General features: G+C 39.2%; 1 protein-coding gene across 1 annotated transcript; it reads left to right on the plus strand.

Annotated features, from left to right (window-relative positions):
* Positions 1–690: 690 nt before the first annotated feature.
* ZFYVE16 (zinc finger FYVE-type containing 16) lies at positions 691–22,972 on the plus strand. Its single transcript, XM_054054382.1, is given in 54 exon segments — positions 691–1,212; positions 1,215–1,241; positions 1,422–1,445; positions 1,448–1,501; positions 1,504–1,646; positions 1,648–1,698; positions 1,700–1,814; positions 1,817–1,975; positions 1,978–2,090; positions 2,092–2,239; positions 2,242–2,388; positions 2,391–2,483; positions 2,486–2,551; positions 2,554–2,667; positions 2,670–2,725; positions 2,727–2,864; positions 2,866–2,931; positions 2,933–3,071; positions 3,074–3,317; positions 3,319–3,421; positions 3,423–3,470; positions 3,472–3,510; positions 3,512–3,572; positions 5,150–5,245; positions 6,122–6,250; positions 6,253–6,301; positions 7,087–7,141; positions 7,143–7,238; positions 8,334–8,399; positions 8,401–8,473; positions 8,476–8,535; positions 8,538–8,570; positions 8,573–8,710; positions 9,216–9,280; positions 9,283–9,343; positions 9,433–9,477; positions 9,480–9,533; positions 9,536–9,588; positions 10,216–10,274; positions 10,276–10,308; positions 10,310–10,471; positions 12,265–12,325; positions 14,173–14,266; positions 16,429–16,532; positions 16,534–16,579; positions 17,857–17,876; positions 17,878–17,910; positions 17,913–17,951; positions 18,492–18,623; positions 18,625–18,656; positions 19,493–19,553; positions 19,555–19,591; positions 19,996–20,159; positions 21,057–22,972. Coding segments are annotated over 54 exon segments (4,503 nt in total). The 5' UTR covers positions 691–1,169; the 3' UTR covers positions 21,219–22,972.
* Positions 22,973–24,308: the final 1,336 nt, after the last annotated feature.

Below are 24,308 nucleotides of genomic sequence, written 5' to 3' on the forward strand. Positions count from 1 at the left end.
CAGTACGGGTGTTCAGATATGAAAAAGATGTGGAATTGGAATACACTTCAGAGTGACCCAAAAAGACATAATAACATTGAGTGGCTGGAAGTCTTGTTAAACAGATGAAATGGGATGTTTTGCAATAGGGAATCTGGTTAATTAATAGCATTCTGGATGAGCTGGCAATTGTCTACGGAATTTAAAAAAAAAATATTGTTAGGATGCAAAAGTTAATGGGTTTTGTCTTTTTTGCACAGTATAGTTGGTGTGCTGAGTTACCATTCCTGGATATGCTTTTTTCCCCTGGACTTGGAGGAAGGTTTAAGAGGAAGATTTAAGAGACAGCTCGTTAATCCTTGTGGGGGAGGAATACTGATCTCTGGCTGATTACATGTGTGGCAGCTCTGCATTAAGACAACTGTCTTATATTTCAGTGCTTCTGCTGGTTAATCTCCTTTATAGTGCTTGATATATTTTAGGTTTTAACCTGGTTTAGTCTTATCTGAAACATTTGGTCGTTGCTGAAAGCACGTTAAGGTTGCTTGGTTGGATGGCTTGGAAACTACAAAAGTCTCACATGCTTGGTGTGGAACTGATTGTCCTGTTTGTACTCCTAAAGGACACTGTTTTTCTTGCTGGCACTCGTAGCCACAGAAGGGGTCCTTTCTTGTGTTTCCTACTGAAGTTGGAAAGGATGAAAATATCTGCAATTATGCGGGCATCATTTACTTAAACAATTCAATTGTGTTGCAAGGCTCATGATGGCCTATTTTGGTTTTTTAGCCTCGAAACTGTGTTGTGTAAAATGTATAGGTCAAACTAGAAGATCCTGGTATCCTTCTGGCTTTAAGCTTCCAGACCTATAATGCCATAGTTGTTCCTTCAGATGGATTTGGTTTTAATAAGTCAGCATCATTTCCTGATTAGAGGTGAATTTTTGAGTGCTTTGTGCATAGTGGACTGTGTATATTGTAATTTGTGGTACGTAGAGGCAGCCAGTCTGCTGCCCTGTTTGTACTTAGATTTTATTTGCATGGAGAGAGAAGAAAGGGTTTTTAAAAAGAAGGAAATACCCTCATAGGAGTCGTCTTCTAATAATACAACACTTTGACATTTTAAACATCAAAATTGCTGTGGTTTTGGTTTTAGGTTTAAGAGGCTAAAGCTTCACCAGAACTGTAACTAGAATGGACAGTTACTTTAAAGCTGCGGTCAGTGACCTGGACAAGCTACTGACGAATTTGAACAGAACACAGTTAGTTCCTGCACTGCTTTGTTCTCCAGCATAATAATATTGGTAAAATTACTGTTACTGTGGAATTTGAAAGTAACATATGCTAACTAAAAGCTTGTATTGATGAACAGATGGTATTTAGAAGGAGTGCATGGTGGAAAAGGTTTTATAAACATGGCTTTTGATCTCTCTTTGCTTAAAATAGATGAACATGAGTTCTACAGAACCACTCAAATCCATATGATTCAAAACGCCATTCTCGTTCTTCAGTTCTGGATTGCTTACAAGTATACCAGCACAAAAACTGCAGGAGGATGCTAACCGTTGTACATCACCAGAGGAAATCCCTCTAGCTAGCCACACTGGAACAAGTGAAGCACGTCTGAATTATTCACACACAAAGTGAGAAGAGTGTGCTGGACCTGATCTTTGTGTCCACTCTGGACAGTGGTTCCTCAAATGAAATTCAGTCTTCCAGCCTGTGGACAGGGTGATATACCTGTGTGTGATCTTGTTAATGACACACGTTAACTTAATCCATTCAGGGCTACTCATGAAGATACTCAAAAGTTGCAGCCAGATGACTTTCAGTACAGTGAAGATTGATTAAACTTGGCATATCTTGCATACCTGTCCCTCCATGTGTGTCATCAGCAGGTTGCAGCGGTGTTTCAAGTACAGAGCAAAGTGATGGTGACCCAATGCTACAAGATTCAGGACATCTTAAAACAGAGGAGATTAATCATTTGGCATTAAAATCAGACACTATGCTACAGCAAAGGTCTCGGATCCACGTGATGATCAACACAGAACAGAATCCATTAAATGCGGTGACGTATTTGATCCGCTTGAACAAACTGCTCACCTTAATAATGCTTTGTGTCTCTGTAGCATCACTGAACTCAAATGCATTCAGTCCCAAAGGTGAGAAAGCATATGAAAAATTGCCTTGTGAACCCACAAGATGAAGTGTATGCTCTGCAGTAAGCACAGAGATGTATGAAAGAAGCGCCATAGAGAAGGTAACTCGAAAAATGAGAGTAATGTTGAATCTATGCCTTCAGATCTGCCAAAGATGCCTCAGTTGCACAGAAGCCATGCAACATCACCGGAAATTTTTTTTATACAAGTGTCCTCATGTCAAACAGGAGCTGAAGTAGAAATAGAAAAAAAATCACAGAAGAGAATGTAGATAATGAAGAACTTAATAGCAGTGAAATACTAAACAGTATTTCAACTTCTGTGTGTAATTCAGTTGAGGATGTCAGATCTCACCGTCATGTTCATTAGTTGTAACAGAAGGAAAAGTTAGTCCTGTACCTCAAATGAATGAAATGCAGAAGTTATTAGTGATATTGTACCTGTTCGTTCTGAGAAGTCTACTGCTGATCTCTCGGGGAGCAAACCCTGCAAAACCATTGATTTGCATGAAACAGAAGGACCTGTAACTAAATCAGCGAAAGCGTTGTGGAAGAAAGTTCAGATGGAGGGGAGTATGATACTGAGAATTGTAATTGATGCCAGTGATTCTCAGCAAATCCAGGCTTTTTTTTCTGCTTTTTCTAGAAAATGAAGCAGAGACCTATGGTGTTTTGGTATAGACTCTTATTACGATGAAAGTATGAACCCAGCTATGCTTGACTTCACGGGTTAGAGGAGAATGTTATTAAAGTGATACTCTAATAAGCGATGCTGAGCTTGATGATTTCTTGTATCGGACAAAGTCTTCAGTCTGATGTGCTAAAGTCTTCAGACAATGATAGTAACATAATTGAAGCTGATGCGGATGAGGGGAATTTAACAAATGTGAACAACCTGTATTTTACAGAGGTCACCGAAGAATATATGCAAGCAGAACTGAGGAGCCAACCAGCATTGCTAGTAGTCTTAAAGTACCTCCTACTGCCAATGGATTGGAACCTGCAACAGAAGGGAGTATGTCTTATGTTCAGGGCATCATTAAGAGTGGTAGTGAAGCATTAGTTTCTAATATTTATAAGGAAGGTGCAAGACCAAAGCAGTTGCTTGGCCTTTCCCAAGGAAAGAGACCACTGAGTAGAACAGATGTACTTCAGAGAGAAAACCAGGAAGCCAGTTCTGTACCCAGAAGCTCTCCTCTCAGGCACCAGCATAAGTGCTGGTAAAAATTCTGACCCTGCACACTCCAGGGAAAATGACTCTGAAGCAGGAGGAAATCAAACATCTCGAAAATGTAGAATCACTTAAAATACCTGTGACTCTCTCATGGAAACAAACCATTGTGGGTTCCTGATTCAGAGGCACCCAACTGCATGAAACTGCCAAGTCAAGTTCACATTTACAAAAAGAAGACATCACTGTCGCGCGTGTGGAAAGGTAAGTTGTTGGGAGAGGGGTTCTATGTTACTGAGAGCAAATAAATTCTGATTTAGGCGTAACAAAATATAGAAGGGGGAGAGTATTGACAAAATTTTTTCTAGGTTGAAAATATTTTATTTTTCCTTAACAGAAACTTAAAAGGTGTTGGAAAAGACTGATGTTAATTAACAAATATGTGACTTTTTTTGTGAAAATAATTAAAGCGTGGAGAATGTTCTTGTGTATCTCTTCCTAGCTCAACTAGAATTAATTTGTTTGCTTAACAGCCTCACCTTCATCTCCTCTCCCTGTTGCAATACCTGCCTCTTAGTTTATCTTCACCTCTTGTCCCCTGTGCGTTCAGATTAGACTGCCTTCTCTTTTGTGGGTCCCAGTAGCACCAAGTGTAAAGGAGAATACCAGTTGTAAAGGATTGTAGTGCTTAGTATCTGAAGCTCCCACATGGATTGTAGCTGATTACCAATTAAATCTTCACCATTTACATTCCTAATGTCTTTACTGGCCATACGCTTTTTCAGTTGAGCTAAATTACCTGTGACACTAATTGCAGGAGCAATTGGAATAGTCTCTTTTATGAGATTACATTGCACTGATCCAGTATTACTGTTTTTGCAGTGACTTTTCCTTACTTAAGGAAGTTCAAACTTTTTTATTCTCTGTCACTACTGTTTGGGCATTTTTCTGCTTAATCCACTTTGTTTTCCTAATTATGAGTAGCAGAGAACTTCTAGTGTTCTTTCCACTAGCTTAACTCAAGTCAGTGGTATAAGGCTTCTCTCAGAACACGTTTTCAAATGACACCTTTTTTAGAGGCTAATACAGACTCTAAAGTCTGCGTATAGCTAAAAATGTGGGACTCTTTGAGGACTTTCAGGTCACCCTTGGAAGAAACGTAAGGAAAAGTAACACCAGATATTTATGGAAACTCTTGCAGAAATAGCTTTACTGGAGACTTAATTCCTTGAATGGGGTTGTGCAGTTGTAGTCCAGGCTAAAGAGATGTGCTTTTTTCCCCATCTCTGCTTAAAATAGACAGGATATATGTCCTGTTGGAGTAAAAAAGCATAATCTGTTCTTTCAAAGCAGTCTTCAGCGAGCTTTTACAATCCGTTGCTGAAGGGAGCTAGTAATGTGAAGGCAACTATGCTCACTCTTTTGAACAGAATGGGGAGCCTGTTTTGCCAATGTAGTTCCTGAACAAGTAGTAGTAAACAGCCTGAAAAACACCAGTTTTTCTCAGCCTTTCCTCAGTGACGGGGTGCTCCAGCGCTTCTCTGGACTTGCTCTGACAGGTCCATGTCCTTCTTGAGCTGAGGATCCTGGAACTGTGGTGGACTAAAAGCTTTTTTAATAAAAGCCTTTTTAGTCTCGGACTTTCTTCCTCCCTAAACAGAAATGGATTGTAAGATACATATCTAAAGCTCCTTTTCTCATCTTCTCTACTTTGAAAAATGTGTATGCATTATTTATATAATTGTTATCTGTTTTAGTAAAAGTAAGGAATAATAGTAAGAACTTACTTCAGGAAATACTGGGATTTTGTCTATAATAATTCAGTCTTCTTCTGGTTCAGGCTGTTTTGTGGTGGCTGTTGCAAACGAAAATGCAAACTACAGTACATGGAGAAGGAAGCAAGAGTCTGTAATAGGTGTTACGATGATATTAATAAAGGTAAAAAGTTTTTTTGAGTAATTGCAGTAATCATTAAAGAAGAATAGGTACAGCTAACATCCTCTAACCTTTGTTCTTTTGGTGAGCTTTACTTGTATATGTTGGTAATACATCAATATGTAATTGGTATATGTTTTCCTATTGCTGAGATGGAGGGAGGAGGAGAATTCATTGTACCTCTTTATTTGGATTACAGTTTTATTTTAAAATTTGAGTAGCAAGCTGGTTATTTTTTATCAAAACTAACAATAGGTTTGAACTCTGTAGGACTAAATATAAAGTTATTCTGTGGCAGCCAGTCTAGCAAAAGTGATCCTTCCTCCACAGTAAGCCGTCTATGGGTTTAAATTGCCATACCCTTGCTTGTTGTCACGTGTTATTTGCCTTTTTAATGTAGATTTCTGTCCTGATATTTTTAGAAGTCACTTAACAGTCCTACAGTAATGGAATTGTAAGATGACCTTTTAACTGCAAGCTAGCATGGGTGCTTATGGAACATTAGGAGAAAAGAATTGAGGTCCTGATTATTAATATTTAAAGGGACAAGTGAAAACATACAGGATTTTTAATATGCTACCTGAATGGAATTTAACTTGATAAATCTGATATATGTATTTGCTCTAAGGTACAGGGATCATATAGTTCAACGTAGTCACTGCAACAGCAGGAAGATGTACAGGGAGGCCTGTTTCTATGTTCGGAATGAATTAGGCAAACATGCACGTGGAAAATCAAGATACCTATGTTTTATTCAATACAGTAGCTCGAATGTTCATTTTTCATTATTAGCTTACAAATTTTTGCTCTTAAAAAAAAAAACATGGCAAACTAAATTTATCAATGGTTGAAATCTTAAAACTAACCACATTTTTTTAGCACGGGCATTTGAAAGGATGATGAGTCCAACAGTTCCTGTCCCGAATTCCAGTATCTCCTCACAGAGTTCTTCTGCTGTTCCACCTTTGGAGGAAGCCCACATGTCTGGTAGTACTAGCTGTCCTTTCACCTTGCATAGTTACCTGTCTTAGTACTTAAACAACCTGGTATTGATGGTATGCTAAAATGTAGTGTAATACATCTAAACACTCTCAGGATCTCTTGGAACGAGTTTTTTGATCACATCATGGATACATATTTAGTATAGTGGTATTTTTGTGGGAATGGTAACTCTGTGAACTGCGACACTGGAAAACTACTTTTGCTATGTAAAAAGACCAAGTCTGTCTTAAGCCTCCATTGATTAAATGGGATGTTCCCCTTTTTCATTGTTCTCCTGTTTTATGTGTAGTTTTTGTATGCATTGTATATAATACTTTCATCATTTTTATATAGCATAGATTATCTCTGGCTTCTGATGTCTTAGAGTGAAAAACAAGAAGTAGTTGTTATGGAAGAGTTCCTGGAGAGCAGTAGGAGTTCATTCTCTGTTTAATATGAATTTAAGTAGTGTCTTTGTTCACTTTTATTAAACATCTGACCTTCTTCAATGAAAATAGATTTTAAACAAAGTGATAAGTAAAATGTTTTAGAGTGTATTTTTCATCTTTAGCTGTGATATATCCTTCACTTCTTAGAGGAATTGTCGTGGAAATAGCCTTCCTTTTTATAGGAACTGGTAGATTTCACTGTAGTATGGCAGCTTCCTCTGCAAGTGTGAGGGTTTTTTGCATATATTTGCCAGACTGGAGATGGCTGATGTCAAAACTGTCTGCTTGTGCTTGGTTCCAGTGAACAGATTCGCTATAAATTTTGGGGGAGAAGATGCTTAGTTTTTATCCATTTCACCTGTTAGAACAGTACAATACTATGAAGTCAATGTTGTTTTCTCTAACCTGTCCTAGGGCTGTGCCCAAAGAACAGAGGAGAGTTTGGTTTGCAGACGGTATTTTGCCAAATTGGTGAAGTGGCAGATACAACAAAACTTTCATCTGGAGCAAAGAGGTCGTCACAGAACTTAGCTCCAGTAAACCCTGACGTGCCAGAGATGCATATGGTATGAATTAAGAAGTGCATGTAACTGCATGAATACCTTTTCAAAGTACCTGTGCTTCCCTTCTGATGAGGTCCCTTACATACCACAATATGACTTGCTTCACAGCTTTTGGAATCTGAGCCAATATTTGATTTCTTAGGGGTCAGGTGGGGGGTGCATGAAGTTCTTGGATTGAAATATTCTGTAGACAATACTTCAAAGGAAAACATATTTTTGAGGATGTATGTGAACTTTAAAACTGATATGGCAGAAAACCTTTGAAAACAAGGGGTTTTTTCTACACAACATTTGATTTAACTTCATTCATGAAGGTAACTTCAGACATAGTTCCTGCAACCTGTCATTAGAATAGAAGCTGAGGACATACCAAGGGACTATCACAGAACAGGCATAGAATGTTAAGTTTTTTCTTGCTGCAATGCAAAGTCTTCTCTATTGCAGTAGGATGAAAGTCTAACACTATTGGAAGATGATAGTGCACCCTCTCGAGTTTTTTGTTTGGTTTTGTTTTGGTTATAGCGCCTATATCCTCATCTGCTCATAGCTAGTCATATCAATTGCACTGGGGAAGCAGCATAGATTTGACTTAGAACTATATATTAATCAGACTGTAAAATGCTAGACTCATGTGTTACTACATATTGTAGAAGCAGAAATACACTTGCAGCTCTGAGCCACTGATCCAAGTGATGACAAATTACAGCGATGGCAATATTCAGTAGCTGTAGGTGGCGGAAACAGGAACACTAAACAGATCCCCTGCAGAGATACTTGGTTTTTTGTTGATTGTGTCATATCTGACTGTTGTATGCTAAAACAACTGATCTGCAAGTACTCTGATAAGGATTTCGTGTTACCAAACAAATTAATTAATGATGCATCTTCCCTAAAATGGGGACAAGTGTAACTTCTAAAGACAGGGGAGGAAGGGGAAGGAAGATCCAGGAGACTTTCTTCTTATTTAGAAGAATAGAAATGGAAATATCTCAATATTTCTGGTAGATTACTTTATCTTTTTGCTTCTAGAATGCTAGTAATGAAAATTTTAGCTTGTTGTAATCAAGAGTGTAGATTTTCTTCGGTTTTTTCCCACAGGTTTCAAACCCAGAGGAAATTGACATATTAACTGCTATACATCCAACACCTAAGGAAGAAATCAATATTAATAACAAGAATAGAAGAATTATGTCCTTCTGTTTCTTTCAGATGATGCTCAGCAGGCTGTTCAGGCCAGAGTGGGTGGTACATAGTTATGAATCTATAACTCTAGAAACTACAGAGAGTTCTCTTAATGCAGAAGCGAGAAGAGTAGTTCCAGTTCAGTTGATCAGACTACAGTGATATGCCTGCTAGCCCTTCAAGTTACAGAGCACTATGTGGTATTGAAAATTCTGTGCGTAAAGCAGTCAGCCTTGTTCCTGATGATGACAAACTGCCACCACTTTTGCTTGCAGTGGGTGAAAAAGGAAAAGGTAAAATTCATGAAAATTATGATTATTTAGTCACCTCACGCAATATTTCTCTATAGAAATATGTAATTTGTATTTTAATACGATTCTAATCTCTCATTTATTTACACATTGGAGTGTTGGATGATTGAATATGCGTTATTGACTATCAATATGTTACAAAAAGAATACTTCATCACTTAAATTCACAACAGTGACTGTGCTCACTGGTGGTAACTAACAGTACCAATATATGGATGAGGAGACACGATACACCTTTTGTCAGTAATTACCAAATCAGCTGTAGCCCAGGTTTACACCTTTGATACAAGTTACTGCTTTTTTTCATGTTTCTTGAATCTTAGGGTGATGTATACATTGATTGATCTGTAGGTGTTCTAAGCTTGAGACTAATTGCCACTCTCTGAAGATAGGAGAATGGGAGAGTCTTCATATGCAATAATCTATAATTCTTGTTTTAAGTAGTTGTTGGGACATATTGAACTAAATTGGGTGTTAATTTATGTAGATCCTCTAGTGGGAGAACAAACCATCTCACAGCAGGTCACCTCGCACCTTGTGGAAGGAGGGTCCTAATTCCATTAACCTTCATTCTAAATGCAAACTTGCTTGTGAATGTCAAGCAAATAACTGTAAGTAGTGCATTTTTTTCTCTCACATTAATCCAGCTTTCTTTTCATGACTGTAAATCAAGAATTACTGTGCTATCTTTCATTTTAATAAAGACTCCTTGGAAAAGTGCTGGTACTTCTCAACAAACGGACTGTGTGGTTGGGTCAGGCAGAGATTGTCATTCTGTTGCAGTGTTTGCCAGATGAAGATATCTTTCTGGTGAAATATTCAAGTTATTTATTGACATCTATAAGGATGCAATGAAAGGTGTAATGTTAATTTTGGTGTAACTTTTAAATTGATAATTATATTCTTGCTGATCTTTAAAGCTGGGAATTGATAAGTAATTTTTCTTCAAGTATTTGTAAGCATCTAATGATTCTGTTGAAAACCTTGCAGTGTTAGCTTTGTTTTCTAAATAAAACAACAGAAAGAAAAGAATTTAAGTTTCGTTGTTTCATATACTTTTGTAAACAGAAGGTTTGTGTGTATTTTTGTTATTATCCAGTCATGTTGTGTTTGAGATGCTGGTGATAAGTCCTGGATTCTGTGATGGTTTAGGATATCTGGAATGTCATCTGTAGAACAGTAATACTCTTATATATGTAAATATTGAGATCTCTTAATCTAAGACTGTTTCCTGGTGTGCTGGAAACATTGTGCACTTCAAGGTTTTTGATATTTGTTTGAAAAAACTAGTTTCATGTTCATGTTAATTTAGTTGTTACATAGAGAACACAATCTATGGATTTAGATGTCTGCCAGACTTTTGGAAAGATGTGAGATGCAGAATATGGCTTACAAATCTGTAGAAGACACTGCTTAGAGTAGTTTTCTTGACACAAACATATCACTTCTCCACATGTGCAAAGACTCTCTGTCTATCTTTTCTACAGGAAAGTTTAATAAGAAACATGGAAAACATTACTTTCACTGAAAACTTTCTTGGTAACAAAGCATGGAGGATTCCTGTTTGTTTCACCAACTTTCAGAACTCGATGATCAGATTCTACCAGACAACCCTTTTCTTTGTGGCATTCTCATCCATAAGCTGGAAATACCCTGGGCAAAGGTTTTTCCAATACGTTTAATGTTGAGATTGGAGCAGAATATGGGGGTAAGTTTTAACACTTTAAATAGCTGTATTGATGTGTAATTCCTTAGGAATATAAGGGGATTTAGACAAATATTTAAAATACTCACAATGTTTTATATTGCAGTTTTGTAAGGCTGAAGTTTCATGTGTGGGGAAGCACCTTTTGAGTACACTAAGGAATTTACATTGTGCTGGTTGACTGACTTGATTATTGTTCTCTTTCTTCAGTCATGAGAAAACTGACAATAAAACTACCAAAGAGTCTGACTTGTGTTGTCATAGGAGAAAGGAGAAAGGTTTTGAAGTTCACAAGCTGAATTTACAACTCTGACCAAATGGATTTTTTAATTAAATTTTAATATTTGAGTATATTGGCAAAATATTACTGCTTCATAAAATGGATAAAGGCATTTATTACTTATAAGGATAAAATGCTAATTAATACATTCGAGGCGCCTAGGGCTGTAAAAGTGCAGGAGGCATTTTTTCAAAGTGAGATGTGAGTAGAGCATGTGAATGGGCACCACCACAGGTTTGTAGTGACCCAGTCTCCGTGTGAGAATTATCTTCCAAAGTCTGTTGCACACTGCTGGAACATTTGCTGCTGTGGGCATTTTTCTGCTATGCCCATGAGATTTACATTGACTCTGTTCTAGACTCACCAAGGGAAGGTGTTTACGCAGATTTCCCATTGCAATTGAACAGATTAAGCTGGCTGAAGTGAGATCTGGAAGTAGGTATTGTCCTACATGATCTAGAGTGGTTTACTTGCTTGAAGAACACAAACATTTAATGTAGCAATATATGCATAGGTGCCCTTTTGTTTCCTGTTGCGCTTTTGCATGTCATTTAGAGAGCAGGAGTTCAGATAAGGTGCAGCATAAACATAAAGCAGTTGCTGAAGTGAAATGGATTTGAAAAAAAACATACACGACTTCCTGTCCCAAATGCACTTCTCATAGGTAAGCCTGCCATTGTTAGAAGATGGAAGTCCGTAAATACGTATCCTTTGCTTGTTTATGGATATTTTGAGTGAATAGCAGATTTCTACTTGCCAGGCTTCTGTCTGTGTGTTGACAAGAATAGTAGCTTTGTCATTCTTCTTTCTCTTACCAAACCTACCTTTGTTTGGAGTTTTTTTAAGCAATTTTGTATATTTGACCTAGCAATTCCATCTTTGCTGTCTGCTCATTCTGTTTTCAAAAGGCTTCGTGTTGTGCTCGGTGGTTTTCTACATCTCTTTGCCTTGTCTAATTGCTATCTGCATGTGTTTCCCATTGAAGCCATGGGGACTTCAAAGCATATATGAATATCCTCATTCACTCTATTCTTGCCTATAAACACTAAGTGGTACCTCACTTCATATTAGCTCAGTAATATAGAAGCAGATGTTAACCTGTGTGGTATTCTTTAGTCTTACTCGAGCAACTAACTAAGCTTTGCAGCCTCTCCCACAGTTTGTGACATAAAGACTGAAGCCAGGATGTTTCCTCCAGGTCACTGTTGCAAGAAATGTAGCTGACAAGGCATACAAAAGCAGCAACAAGTGTTCTGCCAGAAAATTATTTGCAACTAGGAGACGACTCTATGCAGTGATGTTGCAGTAGGGTTTAAACCCCGCATGGGAAACCATACAGCGTGCCCGAAGGACAGTCTGTGATGGAGAATCAGACAAGGGGCTCTAGTTCCTTTTGGCTGGTCAGATATTGGAGATTAGGATACACTGCCTGTCACTGAAAATCAAAATAAATACATGGATTAATGAGTCTTACAATTGTTGATAGGTAAACATGGACCTTTTTATTTTTATTCCCTACCCACCGTAGCATGTTCAACTCCTGTAATAAAGTGTCAGGCATCGGAAGCCACTCTTTGGAGAGGTAAGACACACTGTTATGAATCTACTCGTTGTGAGTAAATTTTCTATTCCTTTCCTTCCTGTTGTAATTTAGATTATGTAAAATAATCTCAAAACTCTGATTCTGAAAGCAGAGTTACTTTGGCAAAGCGCTAATGTTTTTTGTTATTTATACCTGACTTGAGAATTGTTACCGAAGAGTATTGTATGTAAGTAAGGAAACCCATCTTTCATGTTATATTGTTATTATTAGTCCTGGTAGTAAAAAATTGGCTTTAAATGAATGAAAATGAATTTAAATGAGAAAAACTTTAACATCTACAATGAAGCTGGAAGTAATTATTGTTCAGTTGCATTTTTCTCCTTCATGTCACTAGTGTGGTGCAGGAATTCTAATCTTCGACATTTGTGAATCTTGATTACAGAGTTTACAGGCAAATGGCTGCCGGTCAGACTGTAACTGTAATTACTTTGTCACACAAACATAACCTTACCACCATTTAACCAGTTCTTTGTCTTATGAGAAGACTTTAGGTTATGGCAAAATAATCACAGTAAGTCAAGTCTGAAATTAATGCTACAATGAGAAGTGTTGTACAGTCGTGTGGAGATTTGTCTGTGTTATTTAGATGATCACGGAATCCTCTCTTACGAGCTAGAGACTGTTTAAAGTTGGGATTGAAACTGCAGTCTTTTGGCCTCACTTTCCTTTTTGCCACTGTTGTTGTCATGTCATTACATAACTAGTCAATCAGAGTGCATCTTTTTTCTAATGGGGAACTCATTGCGTTTTAATTCGTGAGCCAGTTCCCCTGCCTGATTGGTGAAATGCCAGTGCCAATGTGGATTTGTGTTTTCAGACTTTGAGAAATCTTAATATTGTGCTGCTGCTGAAGGGAGCTCCTGTGGAGTTATTTCAGCTGGATATAGTTACTCTGATTTCCTTCATAGCTGTGTTTGTAGTATGAGCTGAAAGCAGGCAGTGGGAATACGTGCTCCTCAAGCTGCACTACCTTTTTTGATGCAGCAGGTGGTTTAATCATTGTAAACTTACTGCAGATATTCTCTTGCAGTTACATTTTTAAATACATGTTGGTGTAAATCCTCAATAAAGATCATGTAAAATCTCGTACCACACAAGTGACTGAAGTGGTAAATTATGAGATGAAGGGCATCTGTGATGTATATTCTTAACATTGATAAAACTGCCCGTTTAATTGAAGCTTGCAATGCAGTGAGATCTGTTCCCAAGTATGCTTCTTGCTCTATCTCTACTGATCATGAAGATACCAATTACCTGACTTAGCTGCTGACAAAAGCCTTCACTACCTTTCCTCAGCTGAGTTAGGTGATGGCAAATGAGACCATTTTACTCCTAATGTCTTCTGGAATAAAAAACAGAACAGGAAAACTTTGCAGAAGTAGCTGAGATGGTGTGATGGTAACTTCTCTCAGAGAAAGGTATAAAGAAACTGTCAGTATCCAAGCTATAACTCAGGAAGTTAGAGCTGTAGGGAACAGGATGTGAGCCTGGAAACGGACTGATCTAGGTGGTGGCTTCCATGCTTTTCTGTCAGAGAGGGAAGGTGTTGAAGTATTTCGTCACAAAAACTTAAGATCCCAGTGTGTATAAAGTAGCCCACAGTCTAAATAACTCACTGGTAAATGGTGAGACCTACCTTGTGCTATGAATTTGTTTATATATTCACTAAGGTACCTTTCACGTATATCACAGTAGGAAAAAAAACTTACCACTAAGTCTTTAACCACCTTTAATTTCATTACTTTCTAGAAGTCATAGGGATGTACATAAAGAACTTTATCTAGGTATTACTTCTTCCAAAAAGTAAGAAAATGATACTTAATTGTCTGCTAATGTATAACATTTGTCTGTTATAGGACCTTAGAAATTATCAGTATACTTTGCATACCATAGACAACTTGTTTGTTCATGTGGAAATGGGTAGGAGCTGTATTGAAATACCCTAAGCAAGTATAATGAGGTGAGTTTTGATTAGCTTACCTAATCCAAACTGCTTTAGTTTTTATCTTTCATATAATACCAGTCACATCTTTGACAGGAACCACCTCTTCTCCCTTTTTTGTTTTAGAGGCTGTAACGTTTCTGTTCTGTAATCAGTTTCCAGGCAGTTCTGAAAGTGAATTCTCCACTTGGTGGCAGCTCTCTAGATTGCTTTGCTATTTGCTCGGCATTAGACTCTATGAATTTAAAACTGGTACAAGGATGTGATGGGGGGGAGGGCATGAAAATTATCTGAACACACATTTCCTGGTTCCTGAATTGTTGGAAGGTGAGAAGTTGTGAGTGACCAAGTCGAGCTTGATGGTAACTTAAATGCTGAAAAATCAGCAATTTCTTCAAAAATTTTTAGCATCTATTTCAAGAATTTTTTTTACACATTTCCTGGTGGTGGTGTTTTGCTTAAAACTTAAACAAGAGCAACACAAATCTTTCTTACTAGTGTAGATTTTATTATAATTTGTTTACTTCAGCCTTAACGAAAGAAAAAACCTGAATAGTGAACTGCACAAAGGCTTAATCATAGAATCATAGAATCACCAGGTTGGAAAGGACCCACTGGATCATCGAGTCCAACCATTCCTATGCTCCCTTAACCATCCCTAAGGACTTCTTAACCGTTCCTTAAACACCTCCAGGGAAGGTGACTCGACCACCTCCCTGGGCAGACTGTTCCAGTGCCCAATGACTCCTTCTGTGAAGAATTTTTTTCTGATATCCAGCCTGAACCTCCCCTGGCAGAGCTTGAGCCATTCCCCCTTGTCCTGTCCCCTGTCACTTGGGAGAGGAGGCCAGCTCCCTCCTGTCCACAACTTCCTTTCGGGTAGTTGTAGAGAGTAATAAGGTCTCCCCTCAGCTTCCTCTTCTCCAGGCTAAACAACCCCAGATCTCTCAGCCGTTCCTCATAAGACTTGTTCTCCAGGCTACCTCACCAGCCTTCGTTGCTCTTCTCTGGACACGCTCCAGAGCCTCAACCATCTTTCTTTTGGTGAGGGGACCACAAATGAACACAGTACTCAAGGTGCAGTCTCACCATTGCCCAAGTACAGAGGGAGAATAACCTCCCTGGACCTGCTGGTCACACCGTTTCTGATACAAGCCAAGATGCCATTGGCCTTCTTGGCCACCTGGGCACACTTGCTGGCTCATGTTCAGACGTCGGCTGTCAACCATTACCCCCCAGGTCCTTCTCCTCCGGCAGCTCTCCAGCCACTCTTCCCCTAGTCTGTAGCACTGCATAGGGTTGTTATGCTCCAAGCGCAGGACCCGGCATTTGGCCTTGTTGAACCTCTGCCATGCCTCAGCCCAACGGTCCAGCCTGTTCAGGTCCTTTGCAGAGCCTCCCTACCCTCCAGGCAGATCCACACTTCCACCCAGCTTAGTGTCATCCGCAAACTTGCTGAGGGTGCACTCAATGCCTTCATCAGGTCATTGATAAAGACATTGAACAGGGCTGGACCCAGTACTGAGCCCTGAGGAACCCCACTTGTGACTGGCCTCCAGCTGGAGTTAACTCCATTGACCACCACTCTCTGGGCCCAGCCATCCAACCAGTTTTCGACCCAGGAGAGTGTGCGCCCCTCCAGGCCAGAGGCAGACAGTTTCTGAAGCAGAACGCTGTGAGAAACTGTGTCAAAGGCTTTACTGAAGTCCAAGAAGACTACAATCCACAGCCTTTCCCCCATCCAGTAGTCGAGGCATTTTGTCATAGAAGGCGATTCAGTAGTTTGGCAAAATCTGCCTTTCGTAAACCCATGTTGACTGGGCCTGATCACCGGATTCCCTTGCATGTGCTTCATGATAGCACTCAAGATTACCTGTTCCGTGAATGTTAATGCATGTTTTAGCCTTCAGACCAACAAAGCCCCCTACATTTTGATATTCTCTATGGTAGAGAGGTACTCGAAATTACTGATGCCTCTCTACTGAAGTAGTATTTTTGGCGGTGCTTAGTGTTCTTCCAGCTTGTGGCAAACTGTGATGTTCAAACTCTCTAGAACTGAGTACTTCTTGTATTTGTTCCTAGAGTTGGATTTTTCTAAAGTTCTGCATTTAAAATTGAGGTACAGCATGATCAGATTTGTCAATTTAATGACAAATTTTTGTATTGACAGGTATGAAGGTGACAATTCTTCTAATCAACACTGTGATTAGCATTGGAGCAAGTTTTAATACTAAAGCTGATTCTCACTTAGTTTGTGTGCAGATAAGCATGGCCTTTATGGAAAACACAGGTAATCAGTGCTACTGGACAGCCTAGGAAAGGTAAGATTGTCTAGTTTGGCTTGTTGAGAAAAATCCCATTCTAGAGCAGAAATGTAGGTTCACTATTTGACTGCAAGGAAACATATGTATTGCCAGTAAGTTGTTGAGACAGAGTTCAGCATTCAACCAGCAAAGTAATTTAAATGCAAGATAAAATGTTGCTGGTTTATACAATACTTAGGTACCTTTTGCAAATACTGTATTGAATAGAAAATTAATATTTTTTTCCTTTTTGCTTCCAGAATTTTATGAATATAGCTTACATTTTCAGATATAGTCAGATTGCTTACACATTTCAAAATCTAAATTTAAAATTAATGTGAATTTGGCAATATTTATGTGTATGTAAACAGTCTCAATAACTGAGCGTACAGAGATCAGGAGCAGTGAGTACTTCTGTGTAGCACCTAGCAAACTGGTACAACCACCTGTGCAGAGGAGTACAGAGGTACCTTTTAGGTTCTAGAAGTAACGTAAAGACACACTGCTGTGCAGTGTGGTGTTTGTTTCTGAGCTGACCACTCATGCTTTTCCGATGAGGCCTGCTAGGTGGGGAGGTATTCTGGGTTGATAGGCTTACTCTTGTCACCTCCAGTGTGAGCTTGAAATGTTCTGTGCTTCATTAAGTGCAGCTGCTTAGCATGTTCTTATTCGAGGCACGTATGTAGCTGACAAATTTTTGCAAAGGCTTATAGCATGGAACTCACTTAGGTCATCTTTTCTTCAGTTGCTTTTAGTATCACTGAAAATTACAGAAACTTCAGGAATATCCTCTGTAGTTAAATAGAATTAAAAAGCTGAGTGTGCCTGTTTTTAAAGGACTAAAAAAAAAAAAAAAAACAAAAAAAAAAAAAAAACCAAACCAAAACCAACAGGAAAAAAAACTACAAACCAAAACCAAACAAAAACTACAAACCAAAACCAAATAAAAACAACAACCCCCTGCCCCACACCGCTGTTTCTTCAACCATGTCTATTCTTTGTATATGGCTTTTTTGGCTTGCCTGCGTTGACTTGTCACAAGTGTCTGAAAGGATACTGTATGTACTCAAAAAATAAGTTACCAAAGCTGATGACTTTTTCCAAGGCGTGATTGGAAAAAAATCTGTCATCACAGTTACATTTCATATAATTGTGTCAGTAAGGGATTTCCTTTACACTCTCCGTATAGCAGTACCTTTTTTGCCTGTGTCTTTAAAAGGAATGCAATTTAAATTTTAATAATTACAAACTTGAGCAATGTGAGGTTGTACTCACTTTATTCCTGCTTTTTCTAGTTACAGGTGCAACTTTTGTGGGTGTTTAATGGAGCCTTAAAAACATCTTCAGGATTTTTTTAGCTAAATCTAGTATAGTTGAAGGTAAGAATTTTGTCCTATGTGGTTTTCTTCTTGAGAGAACCTAAAAAAAATGGAAATAGAAAAGCAACAGTCTTGTGCAAGATGTTTAGTCTTTCTTTATTCTTCAGGAAGCTAAACTTCTTTTCAGGAATTTTAAGTTTGTTGAAAACCTATTGCAAATAAATGCTGTATAAAAAATGCTAGTTCACCTACTTGTTTTAAGACATACTAAGTTTTAACTCTCTTGTTTTAGTCAGTGCAAGTAATGCCGTTTACAGCTGCCTATATCTGGAACTGTTTTTTCACTGCTGTATTGATGAAAACCATATATTGGCATATAAATGCGAAAAATTTCTGATTGATCTTTTAGTTCTGTTGAAAAGAAAGGTTTTCATTGGTGCCTCTGATGTAACATTTAATGCTGTAGTTGGAGGATGGAGTCCATTTGATGTGCACTTACAAAAAAGCCGTTGGAGAGGGTTGGTCTCAGTCAAAGCTAAGCCAAGATTCTACTAAAAAAGCTGTGCTACTGTTTCAGTAGATAAGCTGGAATTTTAACTGGTTTTCTTTAGGATGGATTAATGGTGCAAATAACGCCAGAAACGATGGAAAGCCTATGCCAGGCATTAAGAGACAAGAAGGACTTTAAAATAACTTGTGGCAGAACGGATACAGAAGACACAAAAGAATATGTAGACATTTGGCTGGGTAGAAGATGAAGAACAAACAAACAAGAGGTAAATGTATTACCAAAGCAAAACATCTTGGAGAATTCTTGTTCCAAAATTTTCAAATATCTACCTTTAGTTACTTGAAATTAATCTGTAGTATTTTTATTAAAAGAAATTACTTGATACTAAAACTGGAAGGGAATAGAATGGCAAACTACCTGCAGTCCTCTAGATGTCACCAGCAGAAGAGTTTTCCCTGTTAGTTCACCAAAATTAATATAGTTTTTCTGTGTTTGGGAAGTTGTCAGGGAAAAGTGTGTGAACCCTCCATTTCCTTTAAAGGTTCTCTCTCAAAATCGGTAATAAGTTTGTGTGGGTGCAATCCCTTGAAGCTTCCTAGGAGAAGGGGTCTTGGAAGTTCATAGAACTGCCTGTGGCCATTCAATATCAGAATGCCAGCATTCACCAAAGCAAAATAAGATGTAAAACTTCTTTATTTGATGTGATTTGAATGCTTGTTTACATAGCTTCAAACTTTAATCATACATAACTTAAGATAAGTTTTGTGTTAGTGTTGTTTCTCAGGCCACAGGCTTGAGTTGATATGCCTTTTTCCTGTGGCTTTTCTGACCAATTGGACAAACAGTGGCTTTCCTAAGATGGTTTATAGCTTCTTAAGCCTATAAAATTGGTTTTCTATAGAGTAAGCGTTGTCTGTTCCCTATTTAATATATTAAGTACCATTTGTATTTTCAGGATGCAAGTCCCCTGTTACATTTTTGGTAAGCTATTTAAATGTCCTTTAAGTATGGCTAAATGTTGCTTCATACAAGTACTCAATCTAAGTCATGAAATAATGTTTTTATTTATTAACCATACTGTTATCTTCCATAGAATTTAAGTCCAGTAGATGGAAAACCAATGGAAGGAACTCAGAGTGAAAGATTACCACAATGCAGAGACTTTCGAAAGAGAGGGAAAAGTTATGAAGTTGTACTGAAGTTAGTAAATCACATTGTTCTTGAACCTATTTGCTACTTTTTAGAATAGTTAAGTGGTAAAGCAATCATACTAAGTTGCTACTACTAAAGAAACTAACTTATTTGAGTATAGCCATGCTGATAGACAGAATCTTCTCTGTAGCTCTCTGGTAAGTTTACATACCTCTTTTGTTTTCTCTTCTCAAAGAAACTAAAAGTCTGTTAGGGTTGATAACTATAAGTACATAATCCAGATATTCTCGTGGTCACTTAACTACTTTGATTGAATAGATGAAATACTAGAATACTTTGCAGCAAACAAATATTGTAGCTTGCTTTGTTCTGCATTGTATCTATGTTGGATTACTCTCCCTTACTCTAATATAACCAGGCTGTTGACTGTCCTATCTTTTCTGTACTTCCAGGTGTACTATTTGTAAAGGACCGTGAAGCGTCTAGTCCTGTACCTCACTGGTTTGCTAAAGAGATTGCTATTGCCTGCAGTACTGCTCTTTGCCCACACCTTAAAACCTGAAAAATAATGGGATGAATAAGATAGGTCCTAAGAGTTTCTGTTGACTCAGATATGGTAATCTTTCAGCTTTTATTGTAGACACTCCATTTCAGCTGAAATGTCTTTCTTGTAAAGACCTTGGATCTCTTTCTGAAGGTTTTTAGTTTTTCACCCTACCATAGGCTCAGACTGAAGGTGAAATTTCATGAAGAAGCTGTCTTAATGACTAGTCTTTCTTGAAAGGAGTAGTCCTATTTCCTTATTCTGCCCAAAATCCCTAATAGCGGCTTGCAGTAAGCTGTCAGTCCTTCCCTAGTGCTAACTCTGGCACTCATCTGCCTCAAAGGTGAGTCAGTTTAGAGCTAGTTTTTCCATAGAGCTAATTTTTTGATGCTTCTCTTGAAGTATATAGTTTCCTGTTAGTTTTGCTCCCTAATGTTAGTTCAGTGAGGGGTATCTGCACAAAAGGCCTGTGCAGCAGAAAAGGACAGGTGTGTCCAGCTGAGGATGAAGAGAGGGAAGACAAGGCTATCCAGCATGTGATGCCACTCAAAAGATGATAAATTGTAGAACAGTTCAGTTTCTTGCCTCTCTGAAGGTGTTCCATGTTATGCTTCCATATTCATTTTGAGAGAAACTGGAAATACAGTCCTGAAATAGTTTTCAGTAGTATATTTTGAAAATAATTCAATAACTGTGATACTAGGGCATAATTTGATAACTCTTGGATGTCAGACTGAAGCAGTCTGGGACACAGAGTATATGTGGCCCTGTAAAATGCAGGGGGAATGTTGCCTGCTTCTCGGTGTCAAGCCTAATAGGTCATGATGGACCCTCAAAACCCATCCAGTTCCCAGTGTTATTTTGTCACTTCATGGTAGCTGAAGTAATCCTTTAACAAGATACTACACTTGTGGTGTCTTGTCAGTACAAGAAGTGTTAATATCAAACATTAATATGTTATCTTTCTAGGTTGAGTACATAGCTGGATCTGGAGGTCACCTTCTTCCACAGAACTATCTGAATGAACTGGACGGTGCACTGATTCCTGTGATTCATGGTGGAATGTTGGCTCCTACAAGTCTACCGTTGCGAATGGAATTAATATTTTTCATTATAGAACATCTGTTTTGATGAGGCTGATTACAGACAGTACAGTGACTTGCTAGAAATAAACACCAAAGTTACAAACACTAAATATGTTTAAAGTTTCTAAACCTGTGATGTTTTAATAGATTTTCAAGCTGTCTTTTAAAAATCCTCAAATCTTCTCTGTTCATTTACCACGGAGGAATTGTAGTTTGTAATGTTTCCTAAGGTTCTGAAAGTTTACATTTAATACAGGTGCAGAAGAGGGCGGATTTTGTTACCTCTTTACACAGCTGTAGCATTTACTATATGTAATGTCACTTTAAGCCATTACTATCTTGCCTCTTAACTTCAGATAAATGTGTTACTAAAAATTGTTATTGTTTAGATCCGTTCATAGAATCATAGAACAGTTTTGAGTTGGAAGGGACCTTAAAGATCATCTACTTCCAACCCCCCCTGCCATGGGCAGGGACAACCTCCCACTAGATCAGGCTGCTCCAAGGCCCCATCCAACCTGACCTTTAACACCTCCAGGGGTGGGGCAGCCACAACTTCCCTGGGCAACCTGTTCCAGAGCCTCACCCCACCCTGATCATGAAGAATTCCTCCTTTTGTGTAGTCTAAATCTGCCTCTCTCCAGTTTATACCCATTGCCCCTGGTCCTATCACTGCAAGCCTTTGTAAACAAGTACCTTTTTTTGCAATGTGTGCTTTCCGACTGCAAAGTCCCTAATATTAGGATATTATGCTGGTGCTTCAGGAACATACACTCTGAATTAGGTTTGGTTTGTTTTTTTTTTTTTTACAGGAAAAACGGCTTGAATTTTTTTGTATTTATAAGGATTTATCGAACTCCAAAATGGATGCTATTTTATAAAACTGGGTTTTTTTCCCCCTCTATTTGGAATTCCTGATACAATTTGACCTTTCAAGGATTAACAAAGAAACAGATTACCCTTGACGTAATCTACATTTAGCAATAAATCTGACAAGAATTCTGCAATATCTTTTCTGCTCCTGTTTACTGCTTTTGCCACTTGTAGTAGCCACCTTTACTTTCAGGGAGAATTGATGTATTGTGAATTTCACAAAGAGGCTGTTTTTTAGTACACCTGAGGTTCTTGTATAGTATGTATTTTGATATTGGGTCACTAAAGATCTATTTATGTATTTGTGATGCCTGTGATTTGTACTAAGGTTCAGTGAACTATAATTGGGGGTTTGGTGACTGTCACAACTGTTTATCCAGAACAGAACCAAAACTAAATATGTACAACATCTATATTGTTTTCGGTAAAAATGCTGGTACAGTTTTATGAGAGTATTAATACTTGATGCCTTCTTGGTGCTTATTGGGGATATTTCATGTTTTTGTATCAAAAACAATTTGTAACTCAGCCTTGTTTTTGCTGTTACCTCTGCTTTTAAAAGACTGTTTCTAGAAGGGTTCAGTCTCCAGGATCTTACCCTGGAGAGAACGGAGACTGCATTTGGGCAATTAATGTGATGTCTTCAGCGAAACTGCTCTTCTGAGGAAGAGTTGAAGGCTACATCATGCTCGTCATGACCAAAGCATGAGAAGCTACAGGCAGGTGGTTGGGGACACAGCAGCAAAGGCTGAAACAGATGATCAGGACTGTGGCAGGGCTGGAAGTGGCTGTTGCTCCACTCTGCGTTGCTGACAGGGCTCTGCCCAGTGGTCTGCAGGGGCAGTTGTGGGAGCAGCTGCCTCTGGCCACTGGCCTGTACTAACTCCTAAGTAATGATCCATAGAGCAACTTCAAATAACGCCTGATACCTGACTTGAGTATTTATTTAAGAGTAAGAACCACTTTCCTTTGCAGCTGCTGCGCAAGCTGAGCTGGGACCTCGCTGTATCCCCGGGGACGTGGCCTGCAGCCCTGACAGGGGGGACAGACAGACAGACACCTGCTCCCATGCTCCCACATCCTCCCCACGCGCACATCCTCCTCCAGGTACACCCTCTCCCCTACACACCTATACACACACACAAACACCAGCCCCATACACTCACACCTCCCTTACACCACCCTCATACACACACCCTTACTGCCTTACACACACCACCCCCATACAAACACTCACACCCTGTTCATGCATACATGTACGCCCCCACCCCACTCACACCCATACACACCGACGCTCTCATACACACACACCCATACACCCCACATGCCCCACACACACTCACCCCCCATATACACCCCAGCGCTCCACACACACTTGTATAGACACGCCCCATACACACACTCTGTACACACAGGCACCTGTATGCTTATGTAGGTTGCTACATAAGAGAGAACTTGGGGCCAGCTGAGTTAGGCCTAATTGCTGCAGCTGTGAGATTCTTAGAAGTGCAAATCACCAGAGTTGCTGCTAATGAAATGATAAGGGTATATAAAGCCTTGCTTGTGCTTGGTGGGGGATGTTAGAGCTCAATCGCTACACACTCACGTTCATACACACCCTCAGTCACGTACACCCCACGCACACCCCGTACACAGTCCCTATACACTCGCACACCCATACTCATCCCCACATATGCATATAGCCCCATACACAGGTTTAACAAGGCCAAGGCCGGGTCCTGCACTTGGGCACAACAGCCCTATGCAGTGCTACAGACTAGGAGAAGTCTGGCTAGAAAGCTGCCTGGAGGAGAAGGACCTGGGGGTAATGGTTGACAGCCAACTGAATATGAGCCAGCAGTGTGCCCAGGTGGCCAAGAAGGCCAATGGCATCTTGGCTTGTATCAGAAACGGTGTGACCAGCAGGTCCAGGGAGGTTATTCGCTGCCTCTGTACTCGGCAATGGTGAGACTGTACCTTGAATACTGTGTTCAGTTGTGGGCCCCTCACTGCAAGAAGGATGTTGAGGCTCTGGAGCGTGTCCAGAAAAGAGCAACGAAGCTGGTGAGGGGGCTGGAGAACAAGTCTTATAAGGAGCGGTTGAGGGAACTGGGGTTGTTTAGTCTGGAGAAGAGGAGGCTGAGGGGAGACCTTATTACTCTCTACAACTACCTGAAAGGAGGTTGCGGACAGGAGGGAGCTGGCCTCTTCTCCAGTGAGAGGGGACAGGACTAGGGGGAATGGCCTCAAGCTCTGCCAGGAG

This window comes from Cuculus canorus, chromosome Z (genome assembly GCF_017976375.1).
Source record: "Cuculus canorus isolate bCucCan1 chromosome Z, bCucCan1.pri, whole genome shotgun sequence".
NCBI classification, from domain to species: Eukaryota; Metazoa; Chordata; class Aves; order Cuculiformes; family Cuculidae; genus Cuculus; species Cuculus canorus.